An 18,686-nucleotide genomic window follows, 5' to 3' on the forward strand; every position below is an offset into this window, starting at 1 on the left:
TCATACACCTAACAACTAATCAAACTCGAACTGGGACAACAACTCGCGCGCCTCCTCATACTCGCTAACAATGGTCTCTTCAATATGCGCATTCCGCGGCCGGAAATGACACTTGAACTCCACCGGCGCAGTAAGGTGGCCCGGCTCAAACTTGTTGACGTCCATCTCGCCGACCGGTTCAAAGTCGAACGCCCACAGGAGCTTGGGAACTAAAGTTAGCCCACTCATTGAGACGACATACTATTGATGGACAGGCTGTTCTCGGCGACCTGCGTGCCGAGGCAGATACGCCGTCCAGCACCGTAGGGAAGAGTGTTGCGCCATCCTGCCATTTCCTCCTTCAAGCCGTACTTGTTCGCCAGGAAGCGTTCGGGACGGAACTCTTCCGGGTCGTCGTACAGCTCGGGGTCGTGGAGCGCCGCCCAGGTGTTGCCGACAACTAGTGTACCAGCGGGAATGAGCATGTCGCGGTACACTTCGTCTTTGGTACTAAGGTGGGGGACGCCGGCAGGCGCGACGGGGCGCCAGCGCATCCTGTTGTCAGCGGGGGGGGGGAGGGGGGAGGGAGGGGGGGAGGGGGGAGGGAGGGGGGAGGGGGGAGGGAGGGGGGGAGAAGAGAGAGAGAGAGAAGAGAGGGCGTGGATTCGAAGATGGGAGCACCGACTTGTTCGTGGGGTTGGGTTCACTCACATCTCCTTAACAAGCGCATCGCAGTAAGGCAAACTTGCAATATCCTCGAGCACTGGACTCCGATCATGCCCGACAACACGATCAATCTCCTCCCTAGCCTTTGCCGCTTTATCGGGGAAGCAGCACGCCGCAAGAACAAAAGTAAGTAGCGCTCCCGAAGTGGTATCGCTGCCTCCCTCGAGCATAACCCCTCCGTTCCAAGCGAGGCATTCGTCGCTCAACCCGTCCGGATTATTCTTGACAAGTTTAGCCAACCACGCGTCGGTACACTGTCCCTTCTTGAGGCGGCGCTTGAGCTCGCCAAACAGAATGTCATGGTAATAGTGCCGCATCTCTTCGCGCAGGGATTGCGCTTTGGCTTTCCATGGAGCCAGGGGTCCGGGAAGGTACTTGAGTGCTGGGAGGAGGTCGATTGGCGGCGCGGCGCCGACTTCCAGGAAGACTGTGGTTAGGGGAGACTTTGAGTTCCAACTCACAGTTGAAAGCGTGTTCCAGGCGGTAAAACTCCTTGACGGAGAAACCGGCACTGTCGACCCCATCAAAGGTTGGAGCGCGTTTCCCAAACGCAATTGCCAAAGTGAGGGAGCAAGAGTATCGCCTCATCTCCTGGTAAAAGTTGACCCCCTTCAATAGGTTGTAGAGCACAGCGCTCCCCTCGGCTGTTTGGAGCGGTACGTGATTTCCGACAACGCCAGGTGCAAGGATACGGTTCCAAGCTTTGCGGTATACGGCATTACGTTTTCCTGGTGCGAGGAGGATGTGGTTCCCTCGAGCGATCACTTCATCGTTGATGTACATTGGTGCGCGGTCGTTGAAGCTGCTGCTCCTCTTATCCAGGAGCTCGAAGATTGCCTTTGCAGAGTTGAGCACGACCATGTTGCTGTTGAAGAGCTTGAGGGAGATTACGTCGCCATACTGTTTTGAGAGCTTTAGGAAGTAGAGGTGTGCGTAGCGGGGCGGGATGGTGGTCAGGTTGCCCAGAACAGGGGTGGTGGGTGGACCGGGGGGGAGGCGGGGGTCGCGTCTCCCAACGCGGAGGAGGAGGGTGACCAGGACCGCGACGAGGGCGAGGATCGCCGCCGGGACGGGGATCGTCAGCGGGAGTTGGAGGGTGGCTGTGGACGACATGGCGGGGGGTAGCGTGTTTACTGAGAAGGTAGGTAGGGTTGGCGTCTTCACTGAGAAGGTAGGTAGGGGTAGCGTCTTCACTGAGAAGGTAGGTAGGGTTGGCGTCTTCACTGAGGAGGCAGTGGGCTCGTCCTTTCGGAGATGCTCGTCCTGGCTGGGAAGGATGTCCTTTCTGAGATGCTCGTCCTGGGTGGGAAGGATGTGCCCGTCCTTGCTCAAGTATACTGAAGTGGCCCGCACAGTCGACGCCACTTATATCAACATCTGAAGCGGGGGGCGCCCGCTTGCAGTTCGGGGTTCGGGTACTGGCACCCCCCGGGGCCTAGGCCCCCCCCCTCCGGGGCCCTTTTGCCCACTCATATGCAGCCCTCAGCCCGCATACCAACTTACATCATAAGATGCCGACGTCGGGTCGCCCGAGTACACGGGTTCCTTGATCCTTGATATCGTTGGTATGATAACGAGACCAGGTCATGTGAGTATGAGAATCGACCGGATGGGGTAGTTGCCGTGCCGGACCACACCTGGGCGCTCAAGGTCGCGGATATAGCTGGGTGGAGAGAGGGTGGAGGGTTGGGAGGTGCTCACTAATCCCGAGATTCCGACGCCGAGTCCGATCCCAAGCCCGTCGCGCACTCCGCGAGCGGAGTGTGCTACAACAGTTGTCTCTTTAGGCTGCAAGAGGTGTTTGTGGACGTCCGTGCCGGGATGTCACTTGTCAAGTGGGCACGGGCATCAAAGTAGACCGCAGTGTCGGACAGATGCCGAGGCGTTGCGTGTAGGCGGACAGATGCCAAGGCGTTGCGTGGAAACCAAACCAGAAATCACAGTCGAACCATGCACCATATGCATTTTACTTTGACAATGACAATATTACGACAGGACAGCAATCAGGTGCGAGGTCACGACGTCAACTTCCTCGACGGCGGCTGGAGTCAGCATAACGCTACGCGCGCGGCTCGCGACTCACCCTTCAGAACAATCTTGACAAACATGGCCGCAGCCTCGGGCTTGTCCTTCTCCATCTTGGCAAGCGAGCTGGGTGCAAGCTTCCACAGCACGGCGTCGCGTTCGGCGACAACGGTAGCATTGCGCGTCGTTTCGCTCAGCGTGCTCAGGTCGCCGGCGACCGTGCCGGCCACCATGGTCTCCAGGACGCGGTCCTCGGCATTGTACTCGTACGTTGCGCGCAGGGATCCGCTTTCGATGAGGTAGAGCCCGTCGGCCGCCTCGCCCTGGCGCCACAGGGTCGTGCCAGCCGGCGCAGAGACGCGGGCAAAGTACGGGGCGAACTGGGAGAAGAAGTCCTCGGGAGCGTCCATGTAGCATCCCATCGTCTGCATGAGTATGCCGAGGGGTTGGGCGGCGGCAGGACGGGGCTCCTCAATGTCCGCGACATAAACTGTGGTCAGTTGGTACGAGGGAGGAACTCACCAGGCAGAGTGGCGTCGCCAGCACGTGCGAGGTGGGTGCGCCGCGGCGAGTTGCTGAAGCTCTCGGCGAGTGTGAACGGCATGCGCTGGACCTTGGGAAGATCGATGGTGCGAGGGGCGGGCGTATCGCCCTTGGCCTTGACCTGGTTGTCGTAGAAAGCAGTCAAGTAGGTGTTTTCGGTCCACTCGAGGGCGTCGTTGAGTGAGCCAAACACCTCGACACGTGTGCCCTCCTGGTCGGCCCAGAGATCGACGGCGCGGAGAGCCGTCCCGACCGCCGAATGCGGCGCAGCACCGCACAGAATGAGGAGCACGTCCTTTGCCGCGAGAAGGCGCTGGATGCGCACAAAGGCCTCAGCTGAGCTAAAGTCCAGACCGCTGACGAGTGCAAAGTCGATGACCAGGAAGCGGATCGGATTGTGCTCCCACTCGGCGATGTCGAGAAGTTTGCGGATCTCGTCCTCAACGACGCCGATCGTGCCGAAGAAGAGGAAGCCCTGGAGCTTCATCACGCACGTCTGGGAGCCGACACGCTGGATGAACGCACGCTGGGCTCTAGGGCGGCGCACTGTCGACTTGGCGGTAGAGCCGCTGAGGACGGTACGGATCGGTCTGCGGCGCGAGCTCTGGACGACGAAGAAGACGCAAGCGAGGATGATGCCGATGAAGAGGCCGATGACAAAGTCGAATGCGGTCATGCAGATAGCAATGACAAAGATAGTGATGTACTCGAGTTTGTTGACGCGGTGCCGCGTGTCCCAGAGCGATTCAACCATGAGGTCAATGCCCAGTACGTAGATGAGCGCGGCGACGACCGTGATAGGGAGGTAACCGATGACGGCTGGGCCGAGGTACATTACGAACGCAGTGGCGGCCGCGAGCATGAGGCCCGCGAGATGCGAGTCTCCGCCGACGCGATAGAAGAGGACCGTGTTGACGTAGCAGAGGTAGTTCGGAACAGACCCAGCCATGCCCGAGGCGAGGTTGGAGACTCCGTGGGCAACCAGCTCTCTATTGAGGCTGACATTGTCCTCTGCGAGCGAGACGCCGAGCGCAGGCACGTTTAAGGGCACGTGGAGAATGCCGAAGAAGACGAGGGCGAGCTGCGTCGGCATGGCAGCCCAGACCACACGCCAGTTGACGAGGTTAAACCTGAAGCCGGCGTAGAATGAGTACCACGGCTGAACGTTCTGGCCGACGTCGAACACCCACTTCTGGTCGCGGAGGTACTGCCAATCCCATCCGCCGATGGCAACAATAACGTAGAAGATGGCGGGAAGGATGAGGAAGTAGGCAGGGAAGATGAGCTCGTGGTGGAAGAAGTGGGTGATAACGCGGAGGAGGACGGCGAGGGCGAGCGGCAGTCCCCACAACATGATGCTGTGGAAGTTTGCGAAGAAGAGCTTGAGCGTGGGCAGGTCGTACTTGAATTCGGCTCCAGAGACGCCGAGCGACACCTGTAGGCCAGTGATGAAGAGGAACACGCCAACACCACCGATGCATCCCACAAGGATGTGGCGCGGGAAGTATCCGATCAGGCTGCCGAGTCTGAAGTAGCCCAGCGCTAAGAAGATGAGGCCTGTGAGGATCGAGCTCAAGGCAAACGAAACCATGGTCGTCGCGACGATGGCGGCGGCGTTGTCGCCAATCTCGGAGATGATGAACATACAGATGATGTGGTAGAACGGGACGGCTTCGATCATCATGCTCCCGTTTCCACCCTTGAAGATACTCCCGCCAAGCGAGTAGGTGAGTTGCGCGGTGATGCAGCTCACGAAGAACATGCTCACACCCAGACTCCCATAGTCGGGGTAGTACTTGGAGACGGGGAAGAGGATCATGCCGTAAGACACGCCGTCAAGGACGTTCAGGAGGAGGCCGAGAACGACGGCGGGGAGGGCCTTGACCGGTTCGCGGATGGCCATGGTCGCGAGCTCCTTGGCCGAGTACTTGGAGAGCGAGGTGCGTGCGGCGTGCAGGTCGGTGGCGGTGCGTTGGGCCCAGGTGTCCTTGTTGCCCAGGAGAGGGGTGCGTTCGCTGGGCGGTTCACCGCTTGCGAGGAAGCGACGCAGTTCCGAGTCTGCCATGTTGTCTTCGTCGACTTCCTGTACGCCCTCGAGGCCTGGGCGAATGTGAATGTGCGACGAGTGAGAGCGTGCTCTGTCTTTAGTAGCAGAAGATTGCGATGAGAGATTTGCGCCCTCGTCTTCGACTAGGATGGCTGGCATGGCGTGTGGCGTCGTCTCTCTAGAGTCGGTAGCTCGCCCGCGGTCCATCAATACACTGAGACCGCTGGGCCCCGCTTGCGGTGAAACTGAGCCTTGGGCTGAACCTTGGGGCTGTGAGAGGGAGAGGTCGAGAGCCGCGCCACCCGATGTGCTGCTCCCGCGGCGCAGGGGAATACCACTGGAGAGCGGGGACGGGGCGGTAAAGCTCATGCTAGCCAGGCGGTTGGTGCTCTCTCGGATGGCGCGTGATGTGTGGCTAGACCCAAAGACGTCGTCGCTGGTGTGAGCATTGTGATTCGGGCGATCGAGTCGTGCTGTGAGCTGCGAGCTGCGAGTTGCGAGCTACCAGTTGGGTGGGCGGGGATAGAGAAGGTGGGGATGCGTAGCGCCTCAAACGGGTCAAGGTGAAAGTAGCGCACGTCTGAATGTGGATGGCGCAAAACAGCGCTAATCGCGTGCTTGGCCCATGACACTGCCGATCCAACTACCGTCTGTATGTGACCGTCTAATCAATTGCACAATTGCCCACTGGCGCATTGACCATTTGACGCCTTGTGCCATTCTGTCATCTGCGGCAAAAGGCTGTCTCTGCACAAGCAGGTGCGCAGTAAATAGCGCATAGCACAATCATATAACGCGCAGGCTCGTCTACGCACCCATTCTAGCCGCGGCGCTCACCGCTGCTGCCCAAATAGAACATGGGCACGGACTAGCCTCCCGCGCGAATTGGAATTGGGCTCAATCACACGTGTCCCCTTGTCCCCTGCAATGCGACACACCGATGGCTGACGAGATGTCTTTAAGGGAGACAAGTACTCACGGGTCATCCGTCTCGTCGCCCTCCTCGATATTCGGCGTCATCACCGGTGGCACGGGTTGATGCTCGGTTTGGTCCATGCTGAGCCGGCGGAAGAGCTTGCTGACCAGTGCGTCGGGGGTGCTAACCCTTCTACCAGCGTTGGTGCCTGCACTGGGACCCAAGTCGAGGCGGCTAAATGCGGAGGTGCTGCTGCGGCCACGGTGGTCGAGCTCGGAATTGGAGAGATATAACTCGGGCGACGTGCCCGGATGGGGGGCGGGGTCGCGCGGCATGGTGGATGGGGTGGTTTAAGAGCTCAAGAAACGGAGACCGAGTGGAGAAAGTGTCAAGGTTGAGGTGCGGGTTGGTGGGTCGAGGTGAGGTCCGGGTTGGTGGGTCGAGGTTGGGAGGTCATGTGGTGTAGGGGCTTATCGCTTCAATGATCGAATGTCACCGTCATTGGGTCAAGTCGTTGCCCCCAACCCGTCTTATCACTTATCAGTTATCACCAGGCATGCATACACTTGCCTCCCTCACTGATGACTCTGGCACGCCGTTGAGGACGTCGCCAATGCTATGTCGGGAGCTCGGACATGATCGACGGATCGCAAGCCGGCTAAAATGAGCCGTGTCAATGCGCTTTTCAGGTTACCTCAATTGCACGGACTACCTGGATGTAGCGGCGACATTGTTCGCACGCCCTTGTGCGGATGGGACGGCTCAACGGCGCTTCGAGCTGGGCGCTGGGCATCAAAGAACACGAACATTTGGTTGACAACCGGGAGCGTGAATATGCATTGTCTAGACTAAACGATGCGGTATGCACAGTCTGGACACGACGATCGGGGCCACATTGTGGGTAATGAATGGCCAGTGAGACTACGCAACAACTTCCCACAGCGCAACCATGCATGATCTAGACTGAGGTATGAACTGGAGGCCTGGAGGGTAGATAGCTAGCGCTTGAGCGTCCGCTGCTTCTCCGCAAACTCGACCATCTTCTTCTCGACAAACATACCCTTCCTCTTGCGCACGGCATCGACGTAGCCCTTGGCGACATTGGCGCGGTCTGCCTTCTCGCCCAGGTCCTCAAGTTCCTCGACTGTCGTGGGAACCCAGAACGGGTCTAGGTCCAGTACTTCGTATCCCGCAAACACGAGTTGGGGTGACGCGGCCCCAGACGTGCGTTTCCGGATCTCGTCGGCGAACCCGAAACTCTCGACGACAGGCAGCATGGCACGGACAGTGAAGAAGTCGGTGCCCTCCTTCATCTCCTCGGCTACGATGCGGCCGCGGCGGCGCGCAACGACTCCATATACCTTGCCAAGCACCTCGGTCGAGGCTTGGATGTCACAGGTGTACATTGCCAACTTGATGCGCGGGGACCAGTCGAGCATACCTGCTCGAGCGGCGTCACGTACACCCGAGATCAGAGCGCCGACTACGGCAGCGCCACGGCCCGACTCGGTCGGCGTGTACGTCAGCTGCTCGAGGATCCAGGCCATTCCGACGACAGGCTCGGCACATAGCGGGCCCTGGAATGTCGCGAGCTGGAAACCTGCCTCGATCGACGTGTCAAAGTCGCGCAGGCGGCGCGCGATCTCGGCCTCGCTCTCCTGCGCATCGGCCACTTCGGCCTTCTCCTCCGCCGTGCGCTCGGCGTCTTCGGCCGCGTCAGCCAACGCCAGCGCCTCCTCAGCCGTCTCGCCAGCTGCGCGAGCGGCTGCGAAGACCGCCTCGCGTCCGCGCAAGCGCAGACCACCCTTGCCAATGGGATCGAGGAGGACGTTGGCGCCGACCTTCTTCGGCCCGAATGACCAAACACGATCCGCTGCCCCAGCCCACTCGCCGCCGGCCTCGTCGAAGCGCGCTTCGAGATCGGTCCAGAACTGCTCGGGCGTGAGCGTGCGCACACCCGCCTCGGCCTCGCGCTGGTCAGGATCTTCCTCCTCCTCCTCCTCGGCGTCCTTGGCGCGATGCACGAGCATGGTTCCGATCGTGTTTTGGTGCGCAAGCAGGAACTCGATGACAGGAGGTGGGAGAGGCACGGCGCGCAACTTGAAAGTCACCATCCCGTCGTACAAAGATCCGAGGACAACGCCGCGTGGCTCGCCAGCCGTCTTGGGAGCCGCCATGTCCTGCGCCTTGATCGCCGTCTCGCGGAATGGGACAATTGCCTCGCTCGCCTGGATCTCGCACTTTGCGAACCGCTCCCGCAGATCCTTGAGGCAGCGCTCGAGATGCAGCTCTCCTGCGGTGAGAATGACATGCTCGCCCGTCTCCTGTACGATGTACTCGGCACAAGGGTCTGCCTGGTTTAGGATCTGCAAGCCCTCGATGAGCTTGGGCATGTCGGCTGCTGTCAGCTAACCATCATCTCTGAGGGAAACAGCACACTTACAAGGGTTCAACGGCTCTAGTGCAACGCGCACAATAGGCGCAGCCTGCATGTTGACGCCAGCGAGGTTGACGAGGCCGTCCGCGCCGGGTGCGTCGCCGTTGGCGTTCGCAGCACACAGCGTGCCATTGCGGGGGACGATATTGTCCAAGCCGGCAATAGCGCACACATGGCCAGCCGGGACGCAGTCGACAGCAACAAGGTCGCGGCCCATCATCATGTACAGGTCGGAGACGGTCGCTTGGCGCATGTGCTTGGCGTTTCGGGAGTGGTTGGGCCCAAGCTCGGCGTCGTACTTGGGTAGCGTGACGGTGACGGTGGCACCGCGTCGGAGAACAGACGAGAAGACGCGCGAGAAGCCCAGCAGGACCTCGGCATCGGCGTCCGCCGCAGGCTTAGGCTCCTCCACCGCGACGTCAAGGTTGAGGCTCTCAAGCGGCTTTGCGAGGTCGTTGGGGTCTGAAACCTCACCCTGCTTGGCTGCGAGGGCTGCGCGGCGCTCTCGCTCTTCACGTCCGCGGGCACGCATCTCCTCGGCTGTCATCTCGCGCGGCTTGAACTGCGGGAGGTCGCCACGGCGCACAGCGAACATTTTCGAGACGTATGCGACGAGAGGAGCCTCGGGCCGCTGATCGCATGCGAAGAGTGCCTTCTCGAGTCCGCCGACGGGCTGAAGAGGAGTGGACGAGGCGCGCGCCTCCTGTGGATGAAGCATGAAGGGGATGCGGATTGCCTGCGCAGCATTTGGGGCCGGGATGACGTCCACCACCGCTTGGAAGGTAGCCGTGCTGAGTGGTAGCCACTGCTGCATAATCGACGTGAGGAGGTTCCTAGAGTCCTTGGACTTGAGCTCTCGGGGCGCCACGCGCACATTGAGCGCCTTGACAATCTTGCTCGTCGCCTCGGGGTTGTACTGGTGCTCCTCGAGGACGACATTGTACACCTTCCAGATGTTCTCAAGCACAAACTGGACGAAGAGGGGCTTCAGCGGTCTCCCATTGAGCCCTTTGCGCCCGACGACGCGTTTCGTCTTCGGGTCCAGGAACCAGTCACCCCACAATGCACGGCGGAGGTTGCCCTCTTTGACTCCGAGCTTGTCAGCGTACAGGCGTGCAAACTTGCCGAGGCGAAACGCCCACCCATCGAGTGCAGAGGCGAAGAGCACGTTGCCGCGCTCGGGTGAGAAGTAAATGTCCTCATCTTCGCGCTCTTCAAACTCGTGCTCGTCATCACCGTCGCCTTCTGGTGCATCGCCGGCTGATTCTGCCTCCGCGCGTTCCTTGAGGCGCTTCTCTCGGGCTTCGCGCCATCGCAAGTCGTCCTCCATGCGCTCAGATGCGTAGAAAGATCCCATGACCGCATTCACTTGCTCGATCAAGCGCGAGATGTGGTGATACGCCTCGATTGGCGACAGCTGAAGCTCTGTAATCAGGCGATCCATCTTGTTGATGACAAGGAGGGGACGGAGGCGGTCGATCCATGCTTGCCGCAACACTGCGATGGTCTGGAGTGAGCTGGGCCACACAACCGTAGCTTACCTGCGTGCACACTCCCTCCCACACGTCGACAAGGACGAGCGCGCCGTCACACAACCGCGAGGCCATTGACACTTCACTCGCAAAGTCGACGTGTCCAGGTGTGTCAATGACGTTACAGATGTGTTTGGACGCGACCGGTCCATCGGGTCCAGCGCGCATCATGTCGAAACGAAGCGACACCTGAGGTTAGCCGGCCTCCTCGCATGACTCACAGCACTGCTCTCCATAGTAATGCCGCGTTCCTGCTCGTCCTCTCGCGAGTCGAGGTACCGGAGCTTACCGGCCATACGGTTGCTGATAATGTTGTTGCTGGACAGGAGGCTGTCCGCAAACGACGTCTTGCCGTGATCGACGTGCGCGACGATCGTGACATTCTATCGTCAGCTCGCCAGAGGTTGTCACGTACGCGTGTGTTCTCTAGTGGTGCAGCGTACGTCGACATTGCAGTTGGTGAGATGGGTTGAAGAAGTGTAGTTGTAATCTCAGCTTCCAGGATGGATGAGGGATGACGAAAGTTGGATTGCAACTCGGATCCGAGATTAGTCAGGTACGGCGCGCGGAGTCAATAGCAACAGTTCGCATCTTGGTACCAATACAAAATCACCTCCTACTGTCCATCTCCTGAGCTCCTGACCGAGTGACAGTGACTCGGCTCTTGAAATCCAAGTAGAGTTTCGAGGCCAGGCAGTCCAGGACCAACGTTAGCTATGCGCCCGGCAACACAGAAGTCGCGACAACAATGATGCATCGGTGTATTGCAATATCTCACGCCTACCGCCATCACCTCGAACAGACACGCGGTAGCCCGCTCAGATAGCAGTGTGTATGACAACTATGGCGCCATAGGAAGAGTTGCCTACTGGCCGTGAATAGGTGAGACGAGCCGTAGTGACTAGACAATAAGAGCCGTAGGGGTAGGACGAGAACCCAAAACAGAGAGAGAGAGAGAGAGAGAGAGAGATGGGGGTGCGGGACGACATGGTACAACTTCGTGTGTGTGTGTTATGGGGTCGACCGTAGATGCTGTGGTGGAGCCAATGCGAGGACAGATGTAAAGCAGTGCAGATGATGTGTTGCGCTGCTGCTGTGGGGGTTGCGGATCGACCGAGTGGCAATGCCGGTCGGGAGATAGACTAGTAGGTACGCGTCCAGGCGTTCTCGGGCGAGCCGTTACTGCTGTTGTCCTTGGACAGGTCGTCGTCACTAGCCACAATGTGGTGTGAGGTGTTGGGCTGGTAAGTCATCGGGAACATTGGGCGGTTGTCGAAGAGTGAACGGCCGTCCATACCAGGCGCAGTGTGGGCCGCCGGCGACGGCAGAGCGCGGCGGTAAGGGTGGTGGCGAGGCTCGTCCTTTGGAGACACACCGTACCGCGAGAACGTGGACGACGTTGCGCTATCAGGGATACCCATGACGTCCTTGCGCGAACCGTCAAAGTAGGCGCTAGAGGGGGTCTCGGGGTTGCGGTCCAAGCTGGTCGAGTTGGCGCTGTCCTTGAGGTCATTGGGGGTCAGAAGGATCTGGGGGTCCGACGACTGGCGAGGAGGAAGGCTAGTCAAGGGAGGAGGAGCGGAAGGGTGGTTAAAGCCCGGCATGCTCGAGCCGTAGGCAAGCTTCGGGCCGTTGCCCGTACTGGGGGTCGACGAGTGGTTGGAGCCGCCGTCGGGACCGGGTGACAACTCGGGAGGAGGCCCGTTGAGGTTGTAGGTTGGGGTGATGGGGGCGGTGGCGCCCTCCTCGCCGCGGCATCCCCTAACCATCCAGTGGCGGCGTAGGGCGTCCTTGCGAGAGAAGCTTAAACAGTCAGCACCGAGGATCGATTATAGATCAAAAAGTGACTCACGTCTTCCCACAGGTTTCGCAGTTGAAAGGCTTGATAGAAAGGTGGATTCTCTTGTGACGCTTGAGGTCGTGGTTGCGGTTGAAGCTTTGAACACATTGGTCGCACTTGAAGGGGCGGTCCGTCAATGGCAAACGGCTCGCAAAGGCGTAGGACATGGCAGGAGGGCCTCCCATGGTGGGGATCGCAGTCGTCGACGCGTGACGATGAAGGCCTGGCATACCGGGGTCGCCGGCGTTGAGAGGCGCAGACATGGGAACGTTGTAGCTGTAGGGACCGCTGCCATAGGCGTTGGGGTACGTAAGAGAACGAGGCATGTCTAGAGCCTGGGGCTGCAGTGGGTAGTAATACGCCTGCTGCTGCTGTTGAGAGAGTGAGCCTCCCCCGCGTGGGGAGGGCTGCGCGGGGTAGTGGCTACGCATGGGATAGCCTGACCCTGGGTATGGGCTAGTAGCGGTAGTGGGGCTTGGGTGAGAGCTCATGCCGTTCTGGACGCCGGCGTAAGTGGGAACGTTGCGGAGAGGGGCTGGGCCGGGACGAGATGTGTCGGTGGCGCCAGAAATGGTGCGGTACCCAAGGGGGTGACTGCCACCGTAGGGTGGGAAAGCGGCACCAGGGGCAGATGAGACCGTGCCATTCGGGGGTGGCGCACGGTAGTAGAACTCCTGGTTGACGTGCGGGACGGCAGCCTGGTCGGGTTGATGTTGGGTCATCGTGGCTTGTTGTTGTTGTTGTGGTGGTGGTGGTTGAGTGGGACGCGACGATCCAGAATTGGGAATGCTTGAAAGCGGCGGAGGCGCAAAGGCGAAGGGGGAGGCTGAAGTGGGAGGAGAGCTTGGTGGTGGTGGCGCAGTGGCGTACGACTGGGTAGTAGAGTACTGGATGAGTCAGTAATGGTGCTGGCGATGGTGGCTGCGGCGGTGGTTGTTGTGGTGGTTATGGTGGTGAAATGGTTGAATGGGAAATCGAAGCAAGGAGGGGGAGGGGGGGGGAAGGGGTGAGGGTGCGCAAGTGGGAAGGGAGAGAGTGTGTTTGTATTGAGTAATGGCGTGGCACGAGGATAGCAAAGAAGTGTGACACGACAAAGTCAAGGCTGGGAAACGAGACTGTGTGTGTTGTGGGATGCGAGAGAGAGAGTGATGTGAATAGAGAGAGGTGGCGCCTATGTCCTAGCCCACAGCCCAAAGATTGGTGACTCTGGAAATGGGAGCCAACCAAGCTCTCGGCGGTAATGGCAAGGCAAGACTAAAGTCTAGTCTAGTGTAGGTAAAAGGAGTCTGTCAAGTTGATAAAAGTATGAATGGATGGGGTTTGAAAGAGAAAGAATGAGCGGGGACAAGAAGAATGGAAGATGCGGTGGCTTGTGTGTTAATGGGCACGCAGTCTGCGCGACACACTTGTAAGACAATCCGACAAGCCTATAGCCTGTGCCATTCAAGGTGTGGTGGCAACAGACGCCGCCGCACAGATCTCGAAAGGAACTAGGAACTTGGCCCCCCGCAACGCTGCTAAACTGCCTAGCAATAAGCCAGGGCCAGTGCAATCTGGAGGGGCAGGTTGTATCATGCACAGGCCAGTTAGAGGCATGAGGCAGAAGACATGCCGCATCAAGCAAGCAAACAACCCGCTTCGGCCAAGCCAACTCTATGGCTTGACTGGGGCGCGCGTGTTGATTAAACCCCACGCCTCTTTCGTCACTTTGAATGTCTTGAATCTCGGAGCAGCGTACCGCCATCGCGGTGCGAGCGTGTCGAGACATGCCGAGGTAGTGAGCCTCCACCAAACCGCGTGGCAAGTGCAAGAGACAAGTGACCAGTGACGTGAGAGCAAAGCGGACATTGCTGAAGGGGGGGTGGGGGAGAGATGGGGAAAACCAGTAGGGAATGGATGAGACTCGAAACAGGCGACACACACATTAGACATGGAGGGGATCTGTGTGCGTCGATGCGCTCGTCTGTGTGCTGTGTGTTGGACGTGTGTGTATGTGTGTGTGTGCGGGTGAGAGTGTGGGTTTGTGCGATTGAATGGTGTGAGAGTGAGAAAGAGTCTGCTGGCAAGGCTACCTCAATGACAATAGAGAGACTGTCAATGCCTTGCAGCTCCTGGAAAGACAAGAGTTGCGAGTGCTCCCAGTCGTAGACGGCGGACTGGGTAGACGCAGTTCTCATTGACTGGGTAGACGGAGCTGGAGGGAGCGAGGAATGAAAGAAATCCTCAGGGACCAAGGGGATGCCAGAGCACAGGGAGGACACGTTCAGGGAGAAAGGGACGAGGTACTGAGCCATCCAGTGAGATAGACCGGGTTCCCTTTGTCAGGGTTCAGAGAAGGCATTCCATCAGAGGATGGTTGGAGGAAGTGAGAATTCAGGATATCGGCTCAAAAGTGACGATAGGGAATTCAGGAAGAATGAATCATGGGCAGTCAAAGGAGGTCCAAGCACAAGTTCCAGGCACAGACCCTTTTGTAGTTACCCTTACGGGCAATACCCAAATGACCGCTTGGACCTTTCCTTGGCTCCCCCTCCTTGTCCAATTACCTCCTGGGTGGGTCACGCTCTCCCCTCTCTCTCTCTCTCTCTCTCCAACCCGATTTGTTTATCCAGCGATTCAGTGACTCTTGCTTGGACAAAGCTAAGCGTGCACTCTCTCTGGGCTCCGTACGCGCGCACGAGCCATATCGCACGCAGTCACTACCCCCGCACGCAACGCACGCACCGCACACACAACTCCGAACCCCAACACGTCTCTCTGCACGTCCTTGAAAGACTCGTGCGCCCAATGCCAACAAATACGCATATCACAACGCCCTCGACGCCCTTGAGAGGCGTCGGTATCGGCATGAGGCAAGCAAGGGGTGACAACAACGGCGGGTTTTCAGATAGAGGATAGCCTGGTACAGAGCAATCGAAGGAATGCTCATCCAAGACAAACTCGCTAGAGGCCCATGCTGCAATCGAATCAACACCCAAGGGTGTCTGCTTCGGCACAGCACAGGCCAACCCGGATGCGTGGAGAATGTGAATGGCAGCGTGAAGCGAGGAGCGAGGAGCGAGGAGCTACCCGGGAACAAAAGGAACGGATCTGGAAATGGACACACTGCAAGTCCAAATTCAGATGGACAATGAACAAGTAGACAAAGAAGCAAGGAGCCTGGAAGAAACAAGAGAGGAGCGAGGTGGAGGAGGTAGAGATAGAGGAGGTGGGGAAGAAGCAAGCACAACTCACCTCGTCGCGTATGTGGCTGATGTTCATAGCGCGGGGCGCGAGCCTCTTAATGTCGCGTCCTTGGATGGGGCGACTGGTGTGTGCAAAGTGTGCAAAGTGGTAAAGTGGTGTTGGCGAGGAATGGAAGATTGGTGGTGGTTGGTAGTGTTGGTGAGGGGCCCTCTGTGTCGGTGACGATTGATTGTGTTACACGAGGGGAAGATAGAGATAGATATGGGTTCAAGGTCGGCGAGATATTATGGTAATATTCGAGTGGCGCTAGGCGGTGGCTTGGTTGAACGGATTGAACGGAAGGGTAGTCAAAGGGGGCGCTAGATAGCGAGACAAGATGATGGCGTGTCGTAATTAAATCACGGCGATCCAAGACGCGTCCTTTTGACAAATTACCAATGGAGCTCGCGGGAGCGGCAAGGACTGTTGTTGCGACAAGACTGAGCCTTGAAAGCGTCAGCTTTGATTCTGTCGTTGTACGCTGTACGCTCTCCATCAAAGCAAAACCGCAGCGAAAAAGCGCGTGCAAATGCCTGCACTTTGGAGTGCAAGAGCGGATAGAGTGCCCGATTGATTAACCGCGGAAAGAGACGCCATGCAGCAGTTGGCCAGCATGGGCAGTCCGGGGGGTGGGGGGTGGGGGGTAGGGCAAGGGAAAGAGGGCAGGAAGGGAGAGAGCGGATTAAACTCACCAGTTGACTTGAGATCCTGAATAAATAACGGGGCCAAACAAGGTCTGGTAACGTACGTACGTTTGTCCTGGGTAATGCTCGATAGGCTTTGCAAGAGAGAGAGAGAGAGTACGACGACAAATAGATGCGCTCTAAACTGGGCGCAGTCGGCAAGTTGTCTTAGAGTCCGGGGATTGAAGAAGACTGGAGCACGTCAAGCTCGGCCAACAGGGAAGAGGGAAGAGGGAGGGTTTGCGGGTGTCGTGCGTGTCCTCGAGTGCTTATTCAGACGAGATGCGTTCACTTGAGCCGTAAGCGTCGACGCCGTCGGTGGGATCCCAGAGCACACTGGAACCAAGCGCAGAAGTGTTCTCGGGGTATTAACTTTGTCGAACGACTAGACGCGCTGCTGGAATACGGGTCTTGGGGCGCTATTCGTCGGTTCGTTCGGCGGGAGGACCAGGGAAGTTGGAAGCGGAAGGCTGGACGAAGAAGGTTCGATCGGGGGTACGCAGTAGTGGGAGGTGGTTTCTGGAGCACGCGGTCACTGTAGAGTTTACCAAGCGGGGTGGGGTGCAAAAGGCTAGTCTCTGAGGATGAGAGAGCTAAACTAACGGCTCCAAGACGATGGCGGGAGTGTACGAGGATCGAAACGGCGTAAAGATCGGCAGCGATCGAGCAGCCAAGTTCAAGGGTGGAGGGGTGGAAGCGCGATGAAATTGAGATTCCAAGTGAAGATCAAGGTTGAAGATGTGCAGTAAGATTGTGGAAATGTAGAGGCGATGAGGAGGGGAGGTGAGGAAGGTGGAGGAGGGTTGTGCGTGTGCACGGCGCTCGACAGATAAAGGATGGCCAGGTCTGGTCTTCTCCTCTCTACGTTGGTCACGAGTCGGCAGAGTTGCGCGTGAGCGCGAAAGCGAACAATGGCTCTGTGCGGCTTTGTGCGGTTCCAGTGCCCGACCTGCAGCCTGTGATAACACTTGTTCGAGATGACATTACAGTACAACGCTATGCGGCCAAGAACCAGTATGCCCGTTGAGCTGCTCCCTCTCCTCATCCCTCTCCTCGTCCCTCTCCTCGTCCCTCTCCTCATCCCTCTCCTCACCCCTCTCCTCATCCCTCTGATCCCCGCCCTCGGCCTTGTCGGGCAGTACCAGCTCAGTAGTTGGTTGCTTTGGTTTTGATGCGTGGGGAAGGGGGAGGGGCAGGACTGGCGCACGAGCTCGACGAGCAATGCCCTCGGTTGATCCAGGGATTAGATGGAGGTTTGCTAGGATTGGACTCGGATACTCGGAGGTCACCGGATGACACGGCGAGCGAGATGGGCAGGGATTCCAGTGACAGCGAGTTAGGGAATGAGTGGAGGCAGAGGGGCCAAGACTTGGATCGGCTCGGTCGGCACCCTTTCATAACATAAAGTGTGGGTATTGGGTTGTGGTCATTCCCTCCTCAGGGGTTGTTTAGGGGTTAATGAGAGTCTATGCTATACAAATACAAATGGATTTGCTCGCTTTGGTTCTATTATCATATCCTCTTCAAGTCCTGAGAGAGCTTGAAGGAAACCAAAAGCATCCAGTGGTACCTGGGACCAGTTTTGACCTCTGAATATCCTTTGTTCCCTACCCTACCCTTCACTTTGATTCTCAACTTGACAGGATCCTGTAACATTTGATTATCCACCCTTTCCTCTGACCATATGCCTTTGATTGCATCTACGGTTGCCCCCGCTTCCGCCTTGCTCTTGGCATATCATGGTTTGATCCCTAATCCCTTATTCCTCGTACCTTTAGTGCCTACCAGCACCAGAAACAGAATGAAAGAAAAAAGGTTGGGTACCGGCGCCCGAGTGAGTCCAAAACGCCTCTCTGCGGGGATCGTATAACATGCCTATCCACCTGTGTGGTCGTCGTAATCTGTCAGCTGCAAGCTATCGGCTGCCGCCGTTGCCCTCGATTCATGCAACCTGAAGGTAGTCTAGCTGTAGCTGTTCTGTACTTGCTTTAATGTTGCGAGCGCCGAACGAAAGCCAAAGCGAAAGCTCTCATTCTCGTATAATTGCGTATAATCAAATGTCCCCAAGCTTCACAAGGTCCACCCCCCGGGAACATGTGTGCAACGCAATGGTTGCTGTGCTCTACCCACCCGGCGAGCGGGGAGCGGGAACAGACCCTCGTACCCGTCGTTCCAGCGTGGGCAGCGCCCGACGCACATGTGCATGCCTCGCACATGCCCAACCCAAATCAAGGACCGGTTGCTTTTGGGATCACGAACCTCGAATTTGCTGGGTTAGGCACCAACCAGAGAAATGTCCCAGGATTAGTTAGGTTTGACAACAAGTTGGCCTGCCCTTGCTTGAATCCCTTGCTCTATACCCCGATATTGAGTGACTCTTGAGTTATGCAGACGAAAATGCACATGATACAATTGATCATGCCAGCACTTGATGAACACATGACGAATCTCAGCTCCAGGGTTGCGCCACCAACTGTGTAATCTCCCAAGCTCTCCTACTGTTTGGCAGTTGGCAGCGGCAGCTGCAAGCTGCACTGCAAGCTGCAAGCTGCAAGGTGGGTCCTCCATGGATCAATGGTCCAGCCCCCCGGGTTCTCCGGTTGATTTATCCACGGCTTCTGTCTATCGTGAGACATTCCTGTGTCTATTCCTGAAAGGATCCGGCGTTGGTGTTTCCCACTGTCTCAGGATCTTTGGCCGAGGCCACGCTACTCTGACGGGCCGCACACACAA

At 58.0% G+C, this 18,686-nt stretch overlaps 4 protein-coding genes across 4 annotated transcripts; all 4 read right to left on the reverse strand.

Annotated features, from left to right (window-relative positions):
* Positions 1 to 15: 15 nt before the first annotated feature.
* On the reverse strand, positions 16 to 1,818 carry CcaverHIS019_0407310 (uncharacterized protein; the record flags this gene model as incomplete). Its single annotated transcript, XM_060600598.1, has 4 exons — positions 16 to 209; positions 242 to 534; positions 691 to 1,132; positions 1,167 to 1,818. 4 exons carry the CDS (start codon positions 1,816 to 1,818, stop codon positions 16 to 18), a joined length of 1,581 nt encoding a protein of 526 aa, XP_060457176.1.
* Positions 1,819 to 2,691: 873 nt separating this feature from the next.
* On the reverse strand, positions 2,692 to 6,571 carry CcaverHIS019_0407320 (uncharacterized protein; the record flags this gene model as incomplete). Its single annotated transcript, XM_060600599.1, has 4 exons — positions 2,692 to 2,747; positions 2,789 to 3,220; positions 3,253 to 5,756; positions 6,300 to 6,571. The coding sequence occupies 4 exons, from the start codon at positions 6,569 to 6,571 to the stop codon at positions 2,692 to 2,694; spliced, it is 3,264 nt and encodes a 1,087-aa protein (XP_060457177.1).
* Positions 6,572 to 7,234: 663 nt separating this feature from the next.
* RIA1 (uncharacterized protein) lies at positions 7,235 to 10,656 on the reverse strand (the record flags this gene model as incomplete). Its single annotated transcript, XM_060600601.1, has 5 exons — positions 7,235 to 8,634; positions 8,680 to 10,180; positions 10,215 to 10,394; positions 10,427 to 10,588; positions 10,621 to 10,656. 5 exons carry the CDS (start codon positions 10,654 to 10,656, stop codon positions 7,235 to 7,237), a joined length of 3,279 nt encoding a protein of 1,092 aa, XP_060457178.1.
* Positions 10,657 to 11,347: 691 nt separating this feature from the next.
* CcaverHIS019_0407340 (uncharacterized protein) lies at positions 11,348 to 12,767 on the reverse strand (the record flags this gene model as incomplete). The annotated part of the gene is made up of 2 exons (XM_060600602.1): positions 11,348 to 12,008; positions 12,058 to 12,767. The coding sequence occupies 2 exons, from the start codon at positions 12,765 to 12,767 to the stop codon at positions 11,348 to 11,350; spliced, it is 1,371 nt and encodes a 456-aa protein (XP_060457179.1).
* Between the last annotated feature and the right edge of the window lie 5,919 nt (positions 12,768 to 18,686).

Source organism: Cutaneotrichosporon cavernicola, assembly GCF_030864355.1.
Source record: "Cutaneotrichosporon cavernicola HIS019 DNA, chromosome: 4".
Lineage (NCBI taxonomy): Eukaryota > Fungi > Basidiomycota > Tremellomycetes > Trichosporonales > Trichosporonaceae > Cutaneotrichosporon > Cutaneotrichosporon cavernicola.